Here is a 27,335-nt window from a genome sequence, read left to right on the forward strand (position 1 = left end):
TCTGTATCTCCAAATATAGACTCTTCTACATGATTTGCTTTTCTTTCAACGAAATCTGCATAAAAATGCCAGAAGTTCGTCTTTTGTATATTTGTAATTCCGCCTGGAAGTTATTTTCAGGATTTCGGTAAAATGAAAATGTTCGTATTTTTCGCACAAAAATAGTCGTCCATTCTACCCGCTGTCCTGAACTCTAACCTGATGCGATATTTCGTGTTCTTTGGTCTCTTATTGTGCCCTTTTTAACGGCTGCAAAATCAGAAAAATTTTTAGTTGCTGGTCCATTTCAGCCACTAAATATATTGCGAAAATCTTCAATAACAATAGGCCTAACATTTTTGAGCCTAACCCTACCCTCGTGAAAATTTTCGTGAAGATCGGACGATAATTGCAATCTGTATATTATAATCCCAACCTGTGTTGTAAGGTAAAAAAATATTAGTAAATGTATATTCAATATTCGTGAAGATCGGACGATAATTACAATCTGTATATTATAATCCAAACCTGTGTTGCAAGGTAAAAAAATATTAGAAAATGTATACTTCAATATTGTAAGTCAAAATGAGAAAATCACATGCGATAAAAAATATGAAAAAAATAAAAAATATCACAAAATATTACAAAATGCATATTATCGTCATTACTAAAAATTTTCGCGGTTTATTGAAAAATTTGATTTTTTCAACACAAAATTCGGGGTCTATTTTACCCGCTAAATATTATCCGATGTCCACCAAAATTAAAAGACTTCTGGCCAATGCTAAGCTCTAGCCCCATGCTAAATTTCGCTTGGTCTATAATTGTGACCTGTACAGCCACTTCAAAATCAGACATTTTTTCAGTATTTGGTCCATTTCAACCCCTAAACATGTGGCGATCATCTCCAAAAACAATAGGCTTCTATTCCGACCCTAACCTCACCTTTCGTGAGGATCGGACCATAATTGCGACCTGTAGCGTGAATACAAATTAACATGGACAGACGGACGGACGGACATACATAGCTAGATCGACTCAGCTCGGCGAGCTAGGAAGATCCATATAACACATAGTGTTGTAGGGTATAAATATGCAGCATTCTGTTACAGATTTTATGTTTTCTTTGTCAGAATTGAAATAATTTTCCATTAATTTGCCAACGTTCGTGTTAGGATGTTTATGCGTTAAAGAAAACATGCAGGCAGTCCAAAGTTGTCACTTCCAGTAATAGTGAACGGCGTCAAATATTGTAGAAAATTGGTTGAAACTCGGCAACCCTACCGGAGTAAACATAAATTTTTTAAATAAAATGAATATATATAATGTTTGCAGGCTAAACATCAAAACAATTATTTTTTTTTGGGGACTATCCCCAATATGGTCAACTGTCCTCAAAGAGGTCAAATCCTCCAAAAACTGTCCCCAAAAAATGCGACATATATATATATATATATATATATAAATATATATATATATATATATATATATATATGTATATATATATATATATATATATATATATATATATATATGTATATATCTATATATATATATATATATATATATATATATATATATATATATATATATATATATATATATATATATATATATATATATATATTGGGGACAGTTTTTGGAGGTATATATATATATATAATTATATATATATATATATATATATATATATATATATATATATATATATATATATATATATATATATATATAATTACTCCAATTTTGATTAAGTAATGACTTGATTATGAGTAATGACTCCATGACTAAATAAAAATTAATATTCATGGCAAAAATTATTATTACCGTCGGTTTTAAATATTTTGAATAGCCTGATCTTATTTTTCAGCTATAGGCTTTAATTTGAGTGTTAAATACCTATATGATAAAGAACATCTATAATAGCCCCATGTGAAAATTCAGCTCATTTTTTGATATTGTAAAAAGCATTCAAATGAGCTATAATTTTAAATTTGTATTTCCAACGTTTATAATCCCGTGCTGCGTGGTATTTACTTTTGTCCACCTCATACTTGAAGGCAGAATGTTTTCAGAATAGCCAAAAAAAATACTTCTTTGCTCCGATTACCATAAGTTGGGCATTAATTGTTTGTCATTTAAATTGTGCGGTGGAGATCCAATAAAGTTACTTTATAATTTCGTATTTTTTTTTCATGTTTTTGCCACAATTTCCGACTGAATGAGTCCCAGATTGACATTTCGGAGTTTATTTCATATAGACGTACATCCCAAATCTACGTTCCCAACCAATATTCTCTTGGGGGTTACAAATTCAATAGAATACCAAATTTTCTTTTCTGACCACACATTGGTTGGGAAAGTGGACTTGGGGGGTATACTAATGTGGGGACTATACTTAAATAAATTCCTATGAGGATAATTATCTGTAAGATGATTTTCTACCCCAGGGTTTTTTACCCCAGGTAGCCTCAAGACTAAGATAAAAAATGTATAAGAAATAAAAATAAAATAAAAATGTATAAGAAGAGGTTTTCTTCCCTCTTAGAAAAAAAAAGTTGTCAAATAAGGGCCAAAAAATGAAAAAGTGGCCAAGACCCCGAAAATACCTTAAATCATGTGATGGTGATACCAAAACGTGATAATTTTTTGCAAAGATGGTTTCTTCTTAAATTATCAACATAAGCTACAATTAGTACGAAAAATATGGTTAATATGTAGAATATACTTGAAATCGGGTTGTTCCGTTATCAGGGGTTATGATCCATATTATGACCTGCCAAAGCGATTAAAGGTATCTTGAATGTTTAGGTAGAATTTCTATTTTGCGTTCTTTATAGTCGGTATTTGACTGATTGCAGTCCCAATGTATTTTGCATTTTGTGTTCTCATTTGACAATTTATTGTCAGATGAAAGAAGCAGGTCCACTTTTTGAAATTAACCCCATAACGCTTCTTCGGTCATTTTTGTTTGTTTAAATGTAAAGCACGATGTAGGTCCTGGAGTAGAAAGCATTTAACATCGTATTGCGCCCTCATTTCATTTTTAATATTATTCATTCAGATTTTCAAATCAATAAAAATGTACACTCCAATATAGAAAAAGGAAAAAAAATCTTCAAGTGGTTCGCTGATTTTTTTGCGGCAAATTTTTAAAGGTGATTACGAAGTTTGTCGGTAGAATGTACTATTATTTTGAAATTCGATTCCATTGAAAAATTGTCGATTTTTCCCGTTTCTAGAATTTTCATATAAAGCGATAACGGATAAAATTGTTATTTATAGATTTTATGTATTTATTGCTTATTACGAATAAATACATAAAATCTAGAAATAGCAGTTTTATCCGTTGTGGCTTTATATTACCCAAAAAAAAAAAAACCTACAAATCATATTAGAATTAAAAAAAAAAACACTACAAATGTACATTCGAAAATAGTAAGTCAAAATGGAAAAAAAATATGCAATATAAAACATTACTATTGTACATTTTGAAAGTCAAAATGAAAATGTTCAAATTTCACATTTTTACGCGATTTTTTTTGAATTTTATTCTTTTCTCCCAAGAGGCAATTCCGAATTTGTCTAAATCCTTAAAATCAGACCGGCGGTCTTTATGTAATAAGAGTAGTAACTAACACAACTTTCTTTTACATATAGAGAGATAGATTTAAAAGTAGGCGCGTTCCTCAGTCCCTAAATAAGTACTTAGGGTTGGATGGAAAGCCAACAGCATCTCGTGTAATAATTCTCAAACCGATATCTTCACTATTTTGGAAAATATAAAGATTTTAGATAAATCGTAATAGTGGGCGTAAAGGGAGGCGTGGTCAATATTTTTTCCTTTAAAAACCTAACTCGGGGTATGACGAACGTTTGTACAAAAAATTATGCAAATCGGTCCAGCCGTTCTCAACTGATTCCATTACCAACGAACAACAATTGATTGTTATCTATATGTATACTAGCTGGCCCGGTCCGCGTTGCCGGCCCGTACTTTTAGTCTTTAAAGCATAATAAATCACAGATCTGACTTATGTAGACGGCACAATTTTGATTATAAGTAATGACGCCGTTATAATTACTCCAATTTTGATTATAAGTAATGACTTGATTATGAGTAATGACTCCATGACTAAATAAAAATTAATATTCATGGCAAAAATTATTATTACCGTCGGTTTTAAATATTTTGAATAGCCTGATCTTATTTTTCAGCTATAGGCTTTAATTTGAGTGTTAAATACCTATATGATAAAGAACATCTATAATAGCCCCATGTGAAAATTCAGCTCATTTTTTTAATATTGTAAAAAGCATTCAAATGAGCTATAATTTTAAATTTGTATTTCCAACGTTTAAAATCCCGTACTGCGTGGTATTTAGTTTTGTCCACCTCATACTTGAAGGCAGAATGTTTTCAGAATAGCCAAAAAAAATACTCCTTTGCTCCGATTACCATAAGTTGGGCATTAATTGTTTGTCATTTAAATTGTGCGGTGGAGATCCAATAAAGTTACATTATAATTTCGTATTTTTTTCATGTTTTTGCCACAATTTCCGACTGAATGAGTCCCAGATTGACATTTCGGAGTTTATTTCATATAGACGTACATCCCAAATCTACGTTCCCAACCAATATTCTCTTGGGGGTTACAAATTCAATAGAATACCAAATTTTCTTTTCTGACCACACATTGGTTGGGAAAGTGGACTTGGGGGGTATACTAATGTGGGGACTATACTTAAATAAATTCCTATGAGGATAATTATCTGTAAGATGATTTTCTACCCCAGGGTTTTTTACCCCAGGTAGCCTCAAGACTAAGATAAAAAATGTATAAGAAATAAAAATAAAATAAAAATGTATAAGAAGAGGTTTTCTTCCCCCTTAGAAAAAAAAAGTTGTCAAATAAGGGCCAAAAAATGAAAAAGTGGCCAAGACCCCGAAAATACCTTAAATCATGTGATGGTGATACCAAAACGTGATAATTTTTTGCGAAGATGGTTTCTACTTAAATTACAATTAGTACGAAAAATATGGTTAATATGTAGAATATACTTGAAATCGGGTTGTTCCGTTATCAGGGGTTATGGTCCATATTATGACCTGCCAAAGCGATTAAAGGTATCTTGAATGTTTAAGTAGAATTTCTATTTTGCGTTCTTTATAGTCGGTATTTGACTGATTGCAGTCCCAATGTATTTTGCATTTTGTGTTCTCATTTGACAATTTATTGTCAGATGAAAGAAGCAGGTCCACTTTTTGAAATTAACCCCATAACGCTTCTTCGGTCATTTTTGTTTGTTTAAATGTAAAGCATGATGTAGGTCCTGGAGTAGAAAGCATTTAACATCGTATTGCGCCCTCATTTCATTTTTAATATTATTCATTCAGATTTTCAAATCAATAAAAAATGTACACTCCAATATAGAAAAAGGAAAAAAAAATCTTCAAGTGGTTCGCTGATTTTTTTGCGGCAAATTTTTAAAGGTGATTACGAAGTTTGTCGGTAGAATGTACTATTATTTTGAAATTCGATTCCATTGAAAAATTGTCGATTTTTCCCGTTTCTAGAATTTTCATATAAAGCGATAACGGATAAAATTGTTATTTATAGATTTTATGCATTTATTGGGTATTACGAATAAATACATAAAATCTAGAAATAGCAGTTTTATCCGTTGTGGCTTTATATTACCCAAAAAAAAAAACCTACAAATCATATTAGAATTAAAAAAAAAAAACACTACAAATGTACATTCGAAAATAGTAAGTCAAAATGGAAAAAAAAAATATACAATATAAAACATTACTATTGTACATTTTGAAAGTCAAAATGAAAATGTTCAAATTTCACATTTTTACGCGATTTTTTTGAATTTTATTCTTTTCTCCCAAGAGGCAATTCCGAATTTGTCTAAATCCTTAAAATCAGACCGGCGGTCTTTATGTAATAGGAGTAGTAACTAACACAACTTTCTTTTACATATAGAGAGATAGATTTAAAAGTAGGCGCGTTCCTCAGTCCCTAAATAAGTACTTAGGGTTGGATGGAAAGCCAACAGCATCTCGTGTAATAATTCTCAAACCGATATCTTCACTATTTTGGCAAATATAAAGATTTTAGATAAATCGTAATAGTGGGCGTAAAAGGAGGCGTGGTCAATATTTTTTTCTTTATAAACCTAACTCGGGGTATGACGAACGTTTGTACAAAAAATTATGCAAATCGGTCCAGCCGTTTTCAACTGATTCCGTTACCAACAAACAACAATTGATTTTTATATATATAGATTTTTGATTCCAAAAGTATTAAATTTAATTTACTTAAATCGATTATTAAGTTAACGCCACCACTAATTATACCCTACACCACAAGTTGGTCAGGGTACTATGCCTTTATGCATTTGTTTGTAACAGGCAAAAGGAAACGAGATAGACCCATATTTCCTTTTGATGATCTGCATGGAATCATTTTCTGAGTTGATTTATGCATGTCAGTCCGTCTGTCCGTCCGTCTGTCCATGTATTCTTGTGAACAAAATGCAGGTCGCATTTATTATCCGATCGAGATGAAATTTTCCAAACAACATTTGTTTGGCCCAAGGACGAACCCTATTGAAATTGGAGATAATCGGTAAAAATTTAGATATAGCTCCCATATATATCTTCGTCCGATCTGCCTACAAACAAGCACCATCACACGAGTAATGATAGCCTTATCATTGTAGTATATATTTATATAATATCTTTTAATTATATCTCATTTCTATTCTTACTACTTGTTTATTTTACACTTTGAAATATTAGAAATAACAATAACTACATAATTTTATTTGTTACAATAATTTTTTCATTTTTGTCAATTTTGTATTATATTTTGAAAAGAAAAGAAATCGTTTTCTTAAATAAAAAAATATATTATTTTATTAGATAAAATAACTACAATTATTGGAAATAAATAATTTAATTAATACATCTTACATAACTGGCGCAGTCGAGAAAAACGAACCTTCCATTGAAAACTCAAGTTTTGGTGGACAAATAAAGATCAATTAATTCCGGAGTTACAAGAAGTATTATGGAATCTGGTATCAATACAAGCAACAACAACGTCCAATTATCCCTAGTTCTCTCAGTGAACGATGTCCTGAAGGATGCACAACGAATTAGTGAGTTTAGAGGGGACAATTCTTATGCACTCTCATCCTTTTTAAGGGAAGTTGATACGGTACTTTCATTGATTGAATCCAACGCTGAAGCAAGCAATTACATATTCAATAGAATAATTCTTAATAAGCTACAAGGAGAGGCCCTCCATGTGATCAGATCTTTGGGACCCAATCCGATATGGAATGAAACGAAAAAGGCTTTAATACAAAATTTTGGAGTAAGAGAATCATTCCACCAATTATTTCAAGAAGCATTTGGAGCAAAAAATAACGGTATTGTGAGCTATTATACACATTTATTATCAATTTTATGTAAGATCAACGAAAAGTATGAATACGATTCTGAAAAACCTATAGAGTTTAGTCCGGAACATGCAGAGAAAATAATTTTGAGAACTTTTATTAATAATATCGATGTAAATTTGGCTTCCGTTGTTATTAATAGAAACATATCAAAATTAAGAGATGCATATAATTTGCTTGAAGAACAGGGTCTAATTAGAATTAATGTGCAAACACAATTTAACAATAATCATAGTCCAAAATACACAAACCAAACACAACATACCCAAAATTCAACAATTTCAAGAGGGGGAATGAAGTATAGAAATCTAGTACAAAATAGACCATCAGGTTCATATATGAGCAATTCAAGTTACAATAATTATAATCCATATTACAACAAACAAAATCTTAGCTTTCAAAATTTACCAAATGCATATTATAATAACAATAACAGTATGCAAAGAAAAAGCACACAACACAATACCCAATATCAAAAAAGTAACGATATGGAGATCGACCACATTAATTCAGGAGTTCATTGTGAAAATAAAAGGGAAGATCACTTAAATTTTCATTTAACAGCCTCAAAAAGGCACTTCCAATAATCATCCTTACAATAGGAAAAAACACAATTAAAGCTTTAATTGACACAGGTTCCACAACGTCACTACTGAATGAAAACAAATTGTTAGAATATGAAAGGAAACGTTTAAAAGAAAGAATATATTTTTCATCATTAAACAGTAAAACAGACATTTTGTATGAAATTATAACTAATTTACCCATAGAATTTGGAGAAAATGCAACTATGTCATGGAAACTTACAAATTTTGGCGATAGGCATTTTGACGCTATTCTTGGACAAAATATTTTACAACCACTAGGAGCAAAAATAGACTTGGAAAACGATATATTGATTATTAATGGGAAAACTGTGCCATTTTTTAAAAACTGTCCATACGAATCAGAAGAAATATTTCAATTAGAACATCTTAATGTCGATGAAAAGGTAATGAAACACTTGTTTTCTGGTCTGAATGACGAGGAAACAAGAGCTTTAGAAAGAACTTTGGACTCTTTTAGCGATTTAATTTACACTGAAGGCCAAATACTAGAAAATACTAATGTTATTCAACATGAAATAAAAACTACAACAGATAAACCTATTTATACTAAAATGTACCGTTATCCTCATATTTATGAAAAAGAAATTTTAAATCAAATAGAAGATATGCTGAAACAGGGAATTATAACTGAAAGTAATTCACCCTATAATAGTCCTTTATGGATAGTGCCAAAGAAAGAGGACTTTTCTGGAGAAAAGAAATTTCGGTTAGTAGTTGATTATCGCAAATTGAACGAAATTACAATAGATGATAAATTCCCAATACCCAATATAGATACTATTTTAGACAAATTAGGCAGATCTCAATATTTTTCAACAATCGATTTAGCAAAAGGGTTCCACCAAATTTTAGTTAAACCTGAAGACCGATCTAAAACTGCATTTTCTACTCCATATGGACATTACGAATTTATCCGTATGCCCTTTGGACTAAAAAACGCACCAGCAACATTTCAGCGATTAATTAATGGTGTTCTCAGAAATTTTATTAATAAAATATGCGTCGTATACTTAGATGATATACTTATATTTTCTACAAGCTTTCAAGAACATATTTCGAATATAAATACTATATTTAAGAAATTAAGAGAAGTAAATTTGAAAATACAAATAAATAAATGTACATTTTTTGCCAAAGAGACTATGTATTTAGGACATTTATTAACTACTAATGGAGTAAAACCAAATCCTTCAAAAATTGAAACAATTTTAAAACTAAAACTTCCTCAGACTATAAAAGGTATAAAGTCCTTCTTAAGTATGGCTGGGTTTTACAGGAAATTTATAAAAGACTTCTCTAAAGTCGCTTTTCCCATGATTAAATATCTAAGAAAAGGAATACGACTGAATATAAATAATACTAATTATATAAATTCATTTGAAAAAATAAAAAATATTCTGACTCAAGCACCGGTGCTTAAGTACCCGGACTTTGAGAAACCATTTCAGTTGTCTACAGATGCAAGTAATGATGCAATCGGTGCTGTTTTAGAGCAAAACGGACACCCAATATGTTATGCTAGCAGGACTTTAAATCAGCATGAAAGAAATTATTCTGCTACTGAAAAAGAGCTTTTGGCAATTGTTTGGGCCACAAAATACTTTCGCCCCTATTTATATGGAGTTAAATTTGAAGTCCTCTCTGATCACCAGCCCCTAAGGTGGCTCTTTGTTAAGGCACAAAGTAGAGATTTAAATCCTCGACTTTTCAGATGGATGCTGAAACTAAGCGAATTCAACATTAATGTAAATTATATAAGGGGTAAAGATAATAATGTAGCCGATTTCCTTAGCAGAATAAATAATGATACTGGCGAAATAAACCATATTAATGATGACAGCAGCTCGTTATATAACAACCATGATGTTGACTTGGAAACAGTTCATTCACAAATAGAAGGAGATCAAGACTATATAAACATATTAGAAACTGTTGTAAATAGATTTAAAATTCAAATAATTTTAACGGATAACAAGACGAAGGACTTAGAGCAAGTAAATGGAAATATACGGATTTATATATCATCAAGAGACCTGGAGAACAATCTGGAGAAAATTCTCAATGAAAATATTGTTACGTTCTTGGATTTTACTTAATCCCGTGTAGACGTTGTTTTATTTCCCAGTACAGCTCGTACCAAATAAAACGCGGGTTCTTTCGGATTACGATTATTACAATGATTTTATTCACACAACTTTACTTTGCACTTTACTTTACTCGACGGTTTCAATTCGCGATCTCATTCACAACTGACTAACTGCCTTTCCATTTCCCCTATTTATATGAGCCTCGCCTGTCGCTACAGAAGTTTCTAGACGATCTGGTAACGCCTAGATTACGAACAATCTACCAATGCAACGAACACATACAAACTTACATTGAGTGAACAATAACAACAACACATACAAACTTACATTGAGTGAACAATAACAACAACACATACACAGGCGAGGGGGTAACAAAGAAAGAGGAATTAAGCGATCATCAATGATGACGTTTAACAAGAATTGTACGTCAGCAACAAAATAGAAAATGAAAGAGGAAATGGAAGGATGTAGAAAAATCTATACAGTAGTTGTTGTTGTGAAGTTATTCAAATAAACTGCGTAGTAGAAATTTACGTTACAATTCAAATTCTTAAATTAACGGAATTCATCTAAATTAACTTAAATCTAAAGTTATATTCGTAACATTGCCCCCCGCTTAAGCCTGTTCGTCCCGAATAGGCACAGTTCCCGTTCCGTAGGGGGTCAGCCGCTCCAAATGTACAACTTTCATCTTCGACCTGGGACTGTCGCTCCTCTGGATGCGATAAACGACGTCATTTATTTTCGTGACAATCTTGTAGGGTCCTTCCCAGTGCGTTTGTAATTTGGGGCATAGTCCTTTCTTTCGTTGTGGGTTGAACAATAGTACCAGTTGCCCTTCTTGAAACCCATCGGTATTTGCCGCTCGATCGTACCTTGCCTTCATGCGGTTACTAACCATTTTTATTCGATGTCGGACTGCATCGTGGACTTTACTAAAAGAGTTTTGACTGTCTTCATCTTGGTTCACATCGTCGTTTGGGGTAGCACCGAATATCAAATCGCCAGGTAGCTTTAATTCATTTCCGAACAGAACTTTGGCTGGGGTCCGGGATGTGGAATCATGAATGGCCGATCTATAAGCCAGTAAAAACTTGGGAATATGCTCATCCCAGTCTCGTTGGCCACTGTCCACCACTTTCCGTAGATGTTCTTCCAGGGTGCGATTGAATCTTTCCACCATGCCATCTGATTGTGGATGTAGGGGCGTCGTTCTGGTTTTCTTGATTCCGTAGGAGTCACACATTTCCTTGAAGATCGCTGATTCAAAATTCCTCCCTTGATCGGAATGGACCTCAGATGGAACACCATAGCGACAAATCCAATTTCTGCTGAACACATCCACAATTGTCTTGGCTTCTTGATTTGGGATTGCATAAACCTCTGGCCATTTACTGAAGTAATCCATGACCACTAAGACATACCGGTTCCCAGAGTCGCTTGTTGGGAACGGTCCAGCTACATCCATTGCGATTCTTTCAAAAGGGGCTCCTGAATTATACTGCTGCATGTAGCCTCGACTCTTCCGTGTTGGACCTTTAGCTCTTATGCACCTTTCACAATTGGCGATCCAGTCGGCAATGGATTTTTGACAGCCGACCCAGTAGAATCTCTGCTTTACCTTTTCAGCGGTTTTTGCTATGCCAAGATGTCCTCCACTTGGCCCATCGTGAAACTCCGACAAGACATCTCTTATTTTGGAGTCTGGGACGACGATCAAGTTCCGGTGAGATTTACCGTCCTCACTTTCCCATTTGCGATATAGGCAACCATCTATTATAAGTAGACTGTCCACTGGGCCCAATAGGATTTTAAAAGAGGGCTTTCGGGGGTAATTTCTTTGCGACTAGGTCGTTTGCCCGTTTCTATGGCCGAAATTACTTTGCCCAGAATGGGATCTCTTCGTTGTTCCGTCGACCAATCTTCACCCGACTCAAATTGCAATAGTCGGACATCAACGATATTCTCTTTATTCTCAGCCTTTGAGCAGTGCTTGCATTCTACTTTGCATGGCCGACGAGACAGGGCATCAGCATTACCGTGTTTTCCGCCTTTTCTGTGCTCGATTCTGAAGTCATAACTCTGGAGCCTCTCGATCCAACGGGCTAGTTGACCTTCCGGATTCTTAAACTGCAGCAACCATTGGAGAGCAGCGTGGTCGGTCCTCAGCAGGAAATGCTGGCCATATAGGTATTTGTGGAAGTGTTTAACGCACTCAAGGACAGCAAGCAGCTCTCTCCTCGACACAGAGTAATTCCTCTCAGGTTTCGACAATGTCCGGCTGTAGCACCCGATGACTTTTTCCTGTCCGTCGATTTCCTGGGAAAGGACGCCACCGATGCCGCACGCACTTGCGTCTGTGTCCAGGACAAACTTGCCGCCAGGTATAGGGTATGCCAAAATGGGGGCTCTGCATAGCATGTCTTTGAGCTTTCTGAATGCCTCCTCCTGGTCGTTGCCCCACTGAAACCTCTGGCCTTTTTGCGTCAAACGGTGTAGACAGGCGGCGATGTTGGCAAAATTTTGGACAAATCGACGGTAGTATGTGCAGAGACCCAGAAAGCTTCGCAGCTCATGGAGATTTCGGGGCTGCGGCCAATCTCTGACGGCTTGAATTTTCTCCTTATCCGTCGATATGCCCTCCGGCGTCACGTGGTGCCCCAGGAACTTCACCTCTCGTTGGAAGAGACTGCACTTCTTTGGGTTCAGCTTGAGGCCTGAAGACGAAAGCTGCTGTAGAACATCCTTTAAGTTCTTGATGTGTTCGTCGAAGTTGCGTCCCATGACTATGATGTCATCCAGGTATATGAGGCACGACTTCCACTGCAGCCCTTTTAACACACGCTCCATCAGCCTTTCAAATGTAGCCGGGGCGTTGCAGAGTCCGAATGGCATGACATTGAACTGCCAGAGACCCCCATTTACGCCAAACGCTGTTTTCTCCTTATCTTTCTCGGCGATCTCTACTTGCCAGTACCCACTCTGCAGGTCGAGGGTGGAGAACCATGACGTCACGGCTAATGTGTCCGTCGATTCTTGGGAGCGGATAGCTGTCTTTCTTGGTGACATCATTTAACTTTCTGTAGTCCACACAAAATCGGGTGCTTCCGTCTTTCTTCTTGACCAAGACCACTGGGGAGCACCATGGGCTTGACGATGGTTCTATTACACCACTCTTTTCCATTTCACTTATCAGCTTCTGAACCTCGTCTCTTTTTGCCAGGGGAACACTTCTTGGAGGCTGTTTAATGGGTCTCGCGTCTGCTGTATTGATTTCATGCTTCACCACTGATGTTCTTCCTTGGTGCTCTTTTGTCAACGCAAAGGTAGAGGCATATTTCCATAATAGCTGCTTAGCCTTGTTCCTCTCGGAAGGTGATAATTGGTGTGTCCACTCTTTTATGTAGCCGTCGAGGTGCTTCTTCTCCATGGCAGCTGGCTTTTCGGTGCTAGTTTCCAAATTAACTACAGCTTCAGCTGGTGTGCATTGTCCAACATCGGAAAATTGGCAAATTTGCTCTTGCTTGTTTGACAGGTTCAAAACTCTAACAGGAATTAATCCGTCCTTGTTGCTTTTCACCAGGGCATTCGCTATTAGGATGTTACTGTTTCTGTTTTCTGCTGGTTCCACCACCCACAACTTCTCGGCTCCACAATCTCCATTCATTGGTACCCATATTATTGCTTCGGCACAGGGCGGTATTATCTCTGGATGGTTCGTGGTCAGACGTCTAATGGGTGTACTTTCATCGTAGCCCACGTTTAACGGAATTTCGACGTTAGACCAGGTCATCACACGTTCTTTCATATCCAGATTGATACCAAAGGCAATCATAAAATCTGCGCCTATTATCACTTCGTCTACGATATCGGCAACTATAAACTCGTAATTCTCCGATTTATTGGCAATAGTTAGTCTCAGGGTAATCTTGCCGTGTACTGCCGCGGGCTCCCCCGTTGCTGTGCGCAGTCTGACTCCATTAAGTGGCGTTATTTTTCCCTTTACCAGATCTGATCTTACGATGGACTTTGATGCGCCAGTATCTAACGTCAGAACTCGCTTATCACCATTGATGTACCCAGTTGTTGTTAGGTTGTGACTTTCCTGTTGTACTATTGCTATGGAGATTGTGGGGCCATCGTCGATGGGAGCCAGTTCATGCCCCGCTGGACTGGCTCGATTTAGTTTTAACTGCGACTCATTGGTGGACTGTTGGGCCATTCTTCTACCATCTTTCGTTGGAGGTGGTGACGATGACCTGGATCGTTTGCGCTTAGCTCTGCATTCGCGCACAATATGACCTGCTTTATCGCAGTTGTAGCATCTAACCCTGGGCTTAGTCATCCCAACTAACTTTGTCTCTTCTATTACCCGCCTCATGGCGTCTTCGATCGAGTTAACGAGAGATTTGGGTTCGCAACCTTCGGTCTCCAGTTGGCGAATCTTGTGGGTCTGGGGCTTAACAACTATTCTTGCCGTCTCTTGGGTAAGGGCAAACGACACAGTTTCGGAAAATGATGCTTTTGGTGACGCATATGTTGCATACTTAATCTCAGGGTCACGTATCCCATTCACAAAGGTTTCGATTTTCATACGGTCCAGCAATGGGTGATCCTCTCCTGGATACGTCATTAGCACCAAACGTTCCACCTCAGCTGCAAAGTCTTGTAACGTCTCGTTTGCCCTCTGTACTCTTCCCCTTAATTCCATAAGGTAGATGTTTCGTTTATGTTCGCCACCGTACTTACGTTCCAGTGCAGCAATAACATCTTCATAGTTGTTTCTAGAAGCGACAGGAATACTCTGTATAACATCAGCAGCACTGCCCTTCAATGCCAGAAGTAGTGCAACCGCTTTGTCGCTGTCGTTCCACGAATTTCTAGAAGCCACTGTCTCGAACTGTAACTTGAAAACATTGAATGACGTAGAGCCGTCGAATACAGGAGGTTTGATTTTTAGTGTGTTATCAGGAACTCGCACCGGACCACCTTTGATTTCCAGTTCCGAAATTTTCTTCTCCAGATTTGTAGCCCTATGGTCGTGGGACAGAAATTTCTCGTCAACCGACTGCACTTTCTTATCCAACTCTTTAATTTGGACCTCCACGGTTTCCACTCTCCTTCCAATAACTTCTGCAATGTACTCGAGTTTCTCGTTCGTTATTCTTGAATTTTCTTCGAACCTTCTGAAATTTTCCTCAAACATTTTGGCTAGCATTTCTCTGAAATCGTCACCCCTGGCAGCTACTGACGAGACTTCCCCACCGTTGGATTCGCCCATTTCCGATAAATCCACTTCATCCTTACTGTCAAACTCATATGTATCGATGTTCATACCACGGCGCTCGAACTCATCCAACAGACGTTTTTGTAGTTCAGCCTTGTTGCCAGTAGAGGACAATTCCAATTTATTAAGTTCCTTCTTCAAGTCTTCCACTCGTAGATCCTTAAACTTCATCGTAGTATTATCGTAATCTCACTTCCGACACCAATTGTTACGTTCTTGGATTTTACTTAATCCCGTGTAGACGTTGTTTTATTTCCCAGTACAGCTCGTACCAAATAAAACGCGGGTTCTTTCGGATTACGATTATTACAATGATTTTATTCACACAACTTTACTTTGCACTTTACTTTACTCGACGGTTTCAATTCGCGATCTCATTCACAACTGACTAACTGCCTTTCCATTTCCCCTATTTATATGAGCCTCGCCTGTCGCTACAGAAGTTTCTAGACGATCTGGTAACGCCTAGATTACGAACAATCTACCAATGCAACGAACACATACAAACTTACATTGAGTGAACAATAACAACAACACATACAAACTTACATTGAGTGAACAATAACAACAACACATACACAGGCGAGGGGGTAACAAAGAAAGAGGAATTAAGCGATCATCAATGATGACGTTTAACAAGAATTGTACGTCAGCAACAAAATAGAAAATGAAAGAGGAAATGGAAGGATGTAGAAAAATCTATACAGTAGTTGTTGTTGTGAAGTTATTCAAATAAACTGCGTAGTAGAAATTTACGTTACAATTCAAATTCTTAAATTAACGGAATTCATCTAAATTAACTTAAATCTAATGTTATATTCGTAACAATATGTTTAAAGGGAAGATTGGAATATATACCGAGTTAGATGACCACAAATACAATACTCTTCAAGATAAATTAAAAGAATTATTTGAAGGGAATATATCTGTTAAGTTTGTTAGATGTTCCTACTTCGCAAAAGATTTAAATTCAGAAGATGAAACATACGAACAAATTAGTCATTATCACAAACATGAAACCGGACATACTGGTATTACAGAGAACTATGAAGGATTAAAAAGAAAAATTTATTTTCCTAATTTAAAGGTACTGATACAAAAATATATAAATAATTGCGATATTTGTAGTAGATCAAAGTTTGACCGTAAACCCATAAAAGATAAATTCAAATTAACCGAGACACCCACAGATAAAGGACAGATCATTCACATGGATATATATACAAATTCGAAATCTAATTTTTTAACATTCATAGATCGATTTTCCAAATTTGCCACCGCATACTATTTAGAAGATAGAACTAATCAGACAATAATTGAGAAACTACGGCTATATAAATCACAAAAAGGATATATTAAGAAGTTAATAACAGATAATGAGTTCAAAAGTATAAACCTTAGAGAATATCTTAGAAATGAAAAGATAGAGTTACATTTGGTAAAATCGAATACACATACAGGCAATTCTGATATAGAACGTTTACACAATACTCTCTCAGAAAAAATTAGAATCTTATTTATAGAAGAACCATCATTAGGAATAAAAGATAAAGTGTATAAAGCAATTGAATATTATAATAATAGCTACCATTCAACTACTAAAGAAAAACCATTAGTCATAGAATTCGGAGAATGTGAGAAAAAGGATATTTATAATAGAATTTTAGAAAACAAAAAGAATAATATTCATAAAAAAAATATAAATAGAGAAAATTATAACGAAAATAGAGAAATGGGATATATTAAAAACTATAAAGCAGTCAGGCATAAGGAACAGCCAAAATTTAGGTTCAGTTATTTACGAAATATTCATAACCAAAACATAAAACACAAAACAAATACAATAGAGTTGTAAATACAGATCAATTTGTCTAATGAAATTTTGTAAATTACACTAAATTCAATTCTTTTAATATTGTATGACTTATTTTAAGCACACTAATTTCTTAACGTAATTTTTTGTAGAAACAAATCTATCATACTATATTACCATTTAATGGGGGAGAAGTAATGATAGCCTTATCATTGTAGTATATATTTATATAATATCTTTTAATTATATCTCATTTCTATTCTTACTACTTGTTTATTTTACACTTTGAAATATTAGAAATAACAATAACTACATAATTTTATTTGTTACAATAATTTTTTCATTTTTGTCAATTTTGTATTATATTTTGAAAAGAAAAGAAATCGTTTTCTTAAATAAAAAAATATATTATTTTATTAGATAAAATAACTACAATTATTGGAAATAAATAATTTAATTAATACATCTTACATAACTCACGCGTTGGAAGATACTCAGTGACGAAAACCGATATTTTCTCGTAATAAATGATCGGAGCTCATTTATTACAGAAGGAGAGCAGAGGACACTGTTGCCGTCTTTTATTTATTTATTTATTTATTTTTTTTTTTTTGCAATTATTTCATTATTTGGTCAATTCCATTCTTAGTTATTTAAGTTTAAATTTCAAAACTGCCGACTACTGGGACATGCCGAACTTAGGCGCATTTAAACTATATACCTTTTGTAACATCAATTAGCCTGTGCAGAGTTTGAAAGACGTATATTAAATTTGGTGGCCTCTATCGTAATTGCAAATGGTGAACGGAGAGGCTCACGGACATAATTTAATCGACAAAGATTTCTACTCTTTCACATACTTCTTCTTTTAGAAATCGATGAATCTTTATTTATGATAGTTAAATTAAAGCCATATTGCCAGGATTACAATTTAGAAATTACTATCGATTCTGATGTCCAAAACTCCGAAAAATTGACTAGATATGGAATTCATCCATCCAATGAGAACTCAAAGTGTAAATGCATTGGACATTATCTACCGGAATTATTTAAAATTTTGTTTCACCGGAATTGTTTCAAATTTGATATTTGATATTCGTTAAGGGTGTTTCAGCCTATGACAGTTGTTTGTCTGCACAGGTCCACGTCTTCGTATAGCCCCCATATAACGGTACCTCCCGGAGTTGTTTCAAATTTGGAATTTGAAGTTCGTAATGGATACTTCAGTCTAAAACAGCAAATTGTCTGTGCAGGTCCACGTCTTCGTATAGCCCCATATAACGGTACCTCCCAATTTTTTGTATTTTGATGACTTTATCTACATTATTACCGATTTTTTTAGGTTTCTCATTTGAATATTTTTTGTACAAACTTTCGTCATACCCCGATTTAGGCTTTTAAAGAGAAAAATATTGACCACGCCTACTTTACCGCTCACTATTTTGATTTATCTAAAATCCTTATATTAGCCAGACAATGAAGATATCGATTTGAAAATTATTACACGAGATACTGTTGACGTTCCCTCCAACCCTAGGGATTTATTTGGGTGTTGAGGAGCTGACCACGCATACTTCTAATCTATATATATAATAACCAATTGCTGTTCGTTGGTAATTGAATCAGTTGAGAACGGCTGGAACGATTGGTGCATTTTTTTAATATTCGTCCTACCACGAGTTACGTTTTTATGCAAAGAAAAATTGACCACGCCCAACTTTACGTCCATTTTTCGATTTACCTAAAATCCTATTTGCCCAAATAATGAAGATATCTGCTCCATAGTTAGTATACAACATAATATTGACTCTCCCTCCAAGCCTAGGTATCTGTGTGGGTCTGAGGAGCTGCCCACACCACTTTTTTAGATCTATATGTAAATTTTTTTAAAAAAGCATAGTAAAACTTCAGTTGAGGATGACTTATTATTTATTTGTAATTACACTGAAAACGTTTTCAAGAAAGAAAAATTTGGAAAAAGTCTCTAGAAAAATTGCAGAACTGTATTACCTGTATGGAATAGAAAATTCTTATTAAAAACCCGAGAATTTTTGCATATTTTGTGTACATGCCGTTATACTCCTCGAAGCATCAAAACATTTAAAGCTCAACGTGATTTTAAACAGTTATTGCCGTTATTGATTTCACAATACTCAAAACATTAAATGTCAACTTACAATTCATTCCGTAGAAATTGTAACAAAAACATGCCATAATTTAATCGACAAAGATTTCTACTTTTTAATATAATTTATGGGGTCCCTAATTTTTATAAACCGATGACACCTTTTGTATGATAGTTAAATTAAATATATTAAATATGACTTTCCAGGATTTCTATTTAGAAATTACAATCGATCGTGCGGTCGGAACTACCGAATTACCGATTCCCGGGTCAAACTTTTTTAATTCCATAAATGTTGGTTATTTGAGATTTTAGAATGAACAAAACATTCTTTCAAATAATTATAAGTGTAGGACCAAGCTTTGGTATAACCCTTATATGAAGGCATCCACTAATTTCAACTATTTTCAGGGTCTTGGTCACATTTTAGGTCATCTCAATGTTTTGTCAATGTTTTGGAGTAGCGCTCATATAAAGGTTCCTCCTGGTTTTACCTATTTCGAGGGTTTTGGTTATATTTTCGAATCGATTTGGCTTAAAATGTGTGTTTAGGCTACTTTGGTAGAGAACCATCCTACATGGAACTATTACAACAGTTGATGTATACTGTTTAATAAATGTGCTATATTATTTGGGTTTCCAACTCTCAAATTAAAACCTCTGGCTGGAAAATAGGATCAGGTTTTTTGAAACACTATGAATTGCCCGGTACGTGAACCTATATTGACATTTTTGAAATGCATATTTATTGCTCTTTAGTCATTTATACTAAAAATTGTGCCACTTATGTGAGCCAGATGTGTGAATTATTATCTTTAAAAACTATGCGTTAAAGACTAAATTTCAGACCGACAACGCGGTTTGGACCAGCTAGTCTATATATATAAATATCAATTGTAGTTCGTTGGTAAGAATCAGTTGAAAACAGCGGGAACGATTTGGATAATTTTAATTGTTCGTTCGTTTATGCAAAGAAAAACTGACCGCGCCCAATTTTACGCCCATTTTTTCGATTTACTTAAAATCCTAATATTTGCCAAAATTATGAAGATATCTGTTCCACAGTTAGTATACGACGTAATCTTGACTCTCCCTCCAACTCGAAGTATCTTTTTGGGGTCAGAGGAACTGGCCACACCTACTTCTTTAAATCTATATGTAAGAAATTTAGATAAGTATAGTAACACATCAGTTGAGAACGGCTGGGCCGGCTTTTGGTTATTTGTATTTACAGTGGAAACGTTTTCATGAAATAATATTTTGAGAAAAATCTCTGGAAAAATCGCAGAACTAAAAAATTGACTGTTCTATTTTAATATTTAATTTTGTGTAGAATTGTTTTAGAATGCCTTTTAGAATAGAAAATTCTTTAAAAAAAAAAACAAGTAAGCAAAGGCGGCGCCGACCATGTGATACCCTACAACACTACAATTGGTTCGAAGTCTCCTTATGTCCAAATCCATTTTGGAAGATTTTGTTTTTGAAATAATCCCCCTGTCCTTAACGCTCTTCTGATGCGAAATTCCTTGTCGATTAGTTTTCAATTGTGGTCTATAGAGCGACTACAAATTTAGAAAAATTTAAATTTTTTTGTCCATTTGAATCCCTAAATGTACACATTAAGTACAATAGGCTTTAATTCTGACCCTAACCCTACCGCCATGCAAAATTTCGTGAGGATCGAACGATTATTGCGACATGCATATAATATCCTCAAAGGTAGTGTTGCGGAGTGTAAAAATTTAAAAAATTCACAACTCAAAATTGGAAGTCAAATTGAAAAAATCGCATGCGATAAAAATATGACAAAAATTAAAAAAAAATTCTTGGCTATCAGCATCACTTTAATGGTCAGAAGGGACCTTTAAATGTATTTGTGATATGGCTGGGATTAAAAATATTCGCAGGTTAATGGAAACTATCCTATTTTCTTACATAAAAGTTAGGGTCTATTTTACACGCTTAATATTGTCCGATTGCCGCCCAAATTGGTAGGCTTCTGCCCAGTCCTAAACTCTAACTCCATGCAAATTTCCGCGTCGTTTGGTTCATAATTGTGGCCCACGGAGCAACTGCAAAATCAGGAAAATTTTCTTTCAATAGGGTTCTATTCCGACCCTAACCCCATCTCCATTTTCAATTTCGTGAGGATCGGGCCATAATTGCAACCTGTAGAGTGATTACAAATTAACATGAACAGACGGACGGACAGCTAGATCGACTCAGCTCGACGAGATAGGAAGATCCATATATACTTCCCTATGTGGGAAACCAATATTTCGAGGTGTTACATAATTTTTGGCCCAATCAAACTTATAATACCCCCAACACATAGTGTTGTAGTTTATAAAAACTGAAAATGGAGAAATTGGCATATTTTCTATACACAATATAATTATATGGTTGACATACCAAATTTTTTTATTTTGATTAAAAAATACTTCTCAAAACACCAAAACACATAAGATCTGAACATACTTTCAAATTGAGGCTATGTCTATTGGGGAACCAATAGTAAACAGTTGATACCGCAACTTTAAATGTCAAATTACAGTAAATTCGGTAGAAATTGTAACAAAAACATGCAAAAGGACGAATTTTTAGTGGTATTATTATACCTAAACGAAAGGGATATATTCTAACTTTATAATACTGATATAACGAATATAAAGAGGTATTGGGGAATAGAAAATAAATCATAAAGTGGGCTTTTGTTGTAATTTTTAGGAGATGTATGAAACTTTAATTATGATAGTTAAATTAAAGTCATATTGCCAAGGTTTCAATGTAGAAATTACTATAGAATCTGAAGTCCAAAACTCCAAAAGATTGACTAGATATGGAAATAATCAATCCAATGAGAAAACAAAAAGCAAAATTCATTGGGACCACATTCAGTGCAATGCCGAATATGAAGAGGCACTGTAATATGCAGACTATACACTATAGTGAAGCGAATTGAAAATTTAGTAAGAAAATAATTCATATTCTCTTCCCTTAAAAGTAACCTTAAATATTTTGCTTTATACTCCGCAAAAGTTACGATAGAACTTTAAATTTGATACAGTCCTAGGGGGTACATAAAGAATCATTTGTACAACTTATGTATCAGGTCGGTCTACATTGTGATATAGCTCCTCTCAAATGATGTATCCCCTTTGAAATTCCCCAAATGTTGGTAATTTGAGATTTTATAATGTATGGGACCATGCTTTGGTATGACCCTTATATGAAGGTATCCGTTGATTTCAGCTGTTTCCAGGTCTTGGTCACATTTTTCAATTGATTTTGTCCTTATTCGCCATGTTAGCTTCTATGGGGGTAGAATACAACTTCGCTTAAATTATTCAATGTCAATGTTTCAAAGTAGCGTTCATATAAAAGTTAATTATTATGCTTTCAAAATATACATTAAAGAGTAAAACCTTGGGCCGGCAACGCTAACTGGAACTACTAGTTATTATAATTATTAGAGAAAGTGCATATGGAACTTCATACATTTAATGTTACTGGTTAGTTATTAATTGATTTAGTTTTAAATGATAAAAATTACCCAAATTTAACGTACCCCACTCTCATTTACATATTTTAAACGCAGAACAGAATCTTGTCGACTGGTCGATGAGAGGTCAAATTGCCCTGTCGTTTGGTCAAGACATAATCATTTGGCAGAGTAAGGATGATATCACTATGGCATTCAATATCCAGAGTCCGAGATCACTGTCATATAGCCCTTCGGGAGAATTGCTTGCTATTGGCTGTAAATGTATTAACTTTCCAGGTAAATGTTAATGGTATTTTATAATTATTTTCAACATCTTTAAAATTAAATGATAAGCTGAAGTCTTGGAATTTGAATTCAATATTTTAAAAAATTTGTTAAACTTTTTTCGCTACATAGAATTTTTATAATTTTGTTTGTAAAACCTCTACTTGTATGTAAAACCAACAGCTTTGGAACTGTGGGATGTGGCCCGAACGGATGATTTCTCCATACTTAGTGGCAAAGTATTTCACATTAAGTACGGTGACGTACTTTGCATTGAATGGGATATATCCGGTACTCAGTTAGTCTGCGGCACTAGGTTTGGTACAATATACGTTTTAACTGTCCCCGAACTCAAAACTATAAGGAAATTACAAAAACACCAGCTTCCCATAACCATGATACGGTTTTCGCCAACCATGCGTTATTTAGCCACAGGTGATGCTGAGGGTAACATAGTGATTTATAATTGGAACATGTGTACCGAATATCTCTCCCTAAAATCGAGACGAAAGTTAAATGCTGTGTTCGATTGGCACCCATGGACGGGCGTTGACTTGGCGATTTGTAAGTAAACCAAAATTGTTAGGCGGTAATAAAAATAAATATTTTCAGCTGAAGATGTTCCTGCTTCGATTGTACTATTACATGTTCCAAGCAAGAAGATAGTGGCATATTACCAACAAAGTGGAAAGCAATTCGCCATTAATTCGATATCCTTTAGCAAAATCACTGGAGAGTTATTGGTCAGCACTTCTAGTCAAGGTAATTGTATGAGACGAACAATTCTCATAACAGTTTTTTTTTGCGTTTAATAATTAGTAGCTGGAAGACCAAACCAATTGGCATTTAGTATTTTTCTTGTTCTTCTTCTATATCTATAAAAGAGGAAAATGTTTGTATGTTTATAATTTATAGACTCGAAAACCTCTGAAAAGATTTTCCTGAAAATTTCCAAGTATACTACAACATAGCCTAAAAGTAACATAGGCTATAAAATTTTTTGAAATTCCACTTGGAACTGGAGATATAGCATCAGAATCGGAGGTACCTCCCAAAAATTTAGATTTTATATGCACATAACTACTGATCGAATACAGATAAAGCGTCCAAATTTGGAATGCGTAACGAAATTTGAAACAAAAATAAATTTTGCCAAATTATATTGAAATCGGTTCAGATTTGGATATAGCTCCCATATATATTTTCAGCCAATTTCATGTATTTGATGCATTAAACACGCTCTGTATGCCACAGCTCAATAAAATTTGGAAAGCGTGTTGGAATTTGTCTAGAAAACCAGTTTGGCAAATTATATTCAAATCGGTTCAGATTTGGATATAGCTCCCATATGCCGATGCCAATCAAATTCGGCATGAGTGACTAAATTTGGTACAAAAATAAATGTGTCAAATTATATTGAAATCGGCTCAGATTTGGATATAGCTCCCATACATATTTTCGGCTGATTTCACATATTTGATGCACCCAACGCAATATGTATGTCCAATTCCAAACAAATTCAGACAGAGAGACGAAATCTGGTACCCTAAAAAAAAATGCCATATTATATTGAAATCTGTTGAGGTTTGAATATGGCTACCATATATATATATTTCACCAAACACGATATTTATATAAGCTGATTCCAATTATATTCAGAATGTGTGGTAGAATTTGTTTACAATAATAATTTCAAGTATTTGACGCATTTGATTAAATATGGAAAATGTGACGGAATTTATAGTAAACTAGCTGACCCCTACTTTTAGTTTTTAATGCATATTTTTTGTATATAATGAGTAATGAATCCATAGTAATTTCTAAATAGAAATAAATATTCATGGGAAAATTATAATATATGTTCGCCTACCGTTGGTGTCAGATATTTTGATAGCCTGATCTTATTTTTCAGCTATAAGCTTTGATTTGACTGTTAAAAACCTATATAATATAGAACATCTATAATATCGCCAGGTGAAAACCCAGCTCAATTTTTTGTATTATAAAGAGCTTAGAAACATTTTCCATTCAAATGTGCTGTAATTTGGACTTTGTATTTGGCGCTGTCTACCTCGTAATTGAGGGCAGAATGATTTTAGAATAGTCAAAGATAATTACTCTTTTACACCCGTAAGATGGGATCTATTTTTAAATTGTGTATTGGAGACCCCATAAAGTCCATATTTTTCATATTAGCATAATTCAATGATGATCAAACAAATGTTTGGTCACGTGCCACTTTCTTATATTCGTAATTTTTTCATGTTTCTGCCGCAATTTCCGACTGAATGAGTCTCAGTTTCACATTTTGGAGTTTATTTCATATGCACGTACATCCCAAACCTACATTTCCATCCAATTTTTTTGGTGTTATAAATTTAATAGAATACAAAATTTTCTATGCTGACCACACATTGGGTTGATAATGCCTAGGTGGACAATTATCTGTAAAATGGTTCTCTACCCCAAAGTAGCCTAAATACAATTTTTAGCCAAATCAATTGATGAATGTGGTCAAGACCAAAATGATAAAATTAAGAAGGTAAAGTCATTTCAATTAAGCATATCCATCTTTGTATTTTCTGTAATTTACCTTGTCAAATTTCACTTCCTACCTCACTACCTTCTTCATTCTACCATGGGCCCTACTCTGAAAATTTTAAATTGTATGCGAAGAAATGTTTTACCCCCTTAGAAAAAAGGATGCCAAATAAGGGTCAAAAAATGAAAAAAAGTGGCCAAGATCCCGAAAATAGCTTAACTCATATGATGGTTATACCAAAACCTAATAATATTTTGCAAGTATGGTTTCTTCTCAAATTACCAAATATTGCCGAAATTAGTATGAAGAATATATACTTGAAATTCGGTTGTACCCTTATCCGGGGGTTATGACCCATATCATGACCTGCAAAAGCGATTTAAGGTATCTTGAAAGTTTAGAAAGAAATCCATTTCTGACTAAATGTCCAATCCACTCTACTATTTTGCCTCTTTTATATTTCGTATTTCACTGATTGCAGTCCCAATGAATTTTGCATTTTGAGTTCTCATTGGACGGATTATTGTCATGTGAAAGAAGTAGGTCCATGTTTTGAAATGAGTCCTTTAACGCTTTGTCGGTTAATTATTCGTTATTATTTTATTATTGTTATTATTATTATTATTATTATTATTATTATTATTATTATTATTATTATTATTATTATTATTATTATTATTATTATTATTATTATTATTATTATTATTATTATTATTATTATTATTATTATTATTATTATTATTTTATTATTATTATTATTATTATTATTATTATTATTATTATTATTATTATTATTATTATTATTATTATTATTATTATTATTATTATTATTATTATTATTATTATTATTGTAATAATAATAATAATTATTATTATTATTATATTATTATTATTACTATTATTATTATTATTATTATTTCTTTTTTTGCAAGATACCATTCCGAAATTATATGAACTTTTACAGTCTGTCAAGCAGTTCTTGCGTTTTAAGTGTAGTAATTAACATTACATTCTTTTATATAGTGGAAATAATTCTTTATTTTGTATTACCTTCTGAATACTTAAATTTATAAATAGCATTTTTGTCCGTTGTCGCTTTATACTACCGTAAAAAGACTACACATCATATTAATTTTCAAAAACAAAAAAAACAATCGAAAAGAAAAAACACTACAAATGTCCATTTGAAAATAGTAAACTAAAACTTTACTATTGTTCATTTTGAAAGTCAAAATGAAAATGTTCAAATTTCACTTTTTTCCGCGATTTGTTTGGATTTTATCCTTTTCTGCCAAGAGGCAACACCGAATTCGTCTGAATTCAGATCGGCGGTTCCTGAGTTATAAGCGTAGTAACTAACACAACTTTATATATATATATATATATATATATATATATATATATATATATATATATATATATATATATATATATATATATATATATATATATATATATATATATATATATATATATTATACTATTACGATTTATCTAAAATCTTTATATTTGTCAAAATAGTGAAGATATCGGTTTGAGAATTATTACGCGAGATGCTGTTGGCTTTCCATCCAACCCTAAGTATTTATTTAAGGGCTAAGGAACGCGCCTACTTTTAAGTCTATTTCTCTATATGTAAAAGAAAG

General features: G+C 33.8%; 1 protein-coding gene across 4 annotated transcripts in view; it reads left to right on the plus strand.

Moving 5' to 3' along the window:
* Window positions 1-27,335, plus strand: part of LOC101901823 (protein cortex) — a 140,184-nt gene that overhangs the window by 97,147 nt on the left and 15,702 nt on the right. For all 4 annotated transcript variants that reach the window (XM_059129164.1, XM_059129165.1, XM_059129166.1 and 1 more), the window contains 3 exons: window positions 22,977-23,159; window positions 23,331-23,711; window positions 23,760-23,909. In XM_059129164.1, the coding sequence (XP_058985147.1) occupies window positions 22,977-23,159; window positions 23,331-23,711; window positions 23,760-23,909 (714 nt within the window). The remainder of the gene's footprint in view (window positions 1-22,976; window positions 23,160-23,330; window positions 23,712-23,759; window positions 23,910-27,335) is intronic.

Source organism: Musca domestica, unplaced genomic scaffold (genome assembly GCF_030504385.1).
Source record: "Musca domestica strain aabys unplaced genomic scaffold, Musca_domestica.polishedcontigs.V.1.1 6, whole genome shotgun sequence".
Classification (NCBI taxonomy): domain Eukaryota; kingdom Metazoa; phylum Arthropoda; class Insecta; order Diptera; family Muscidae; genus Musca; species Musca domestica.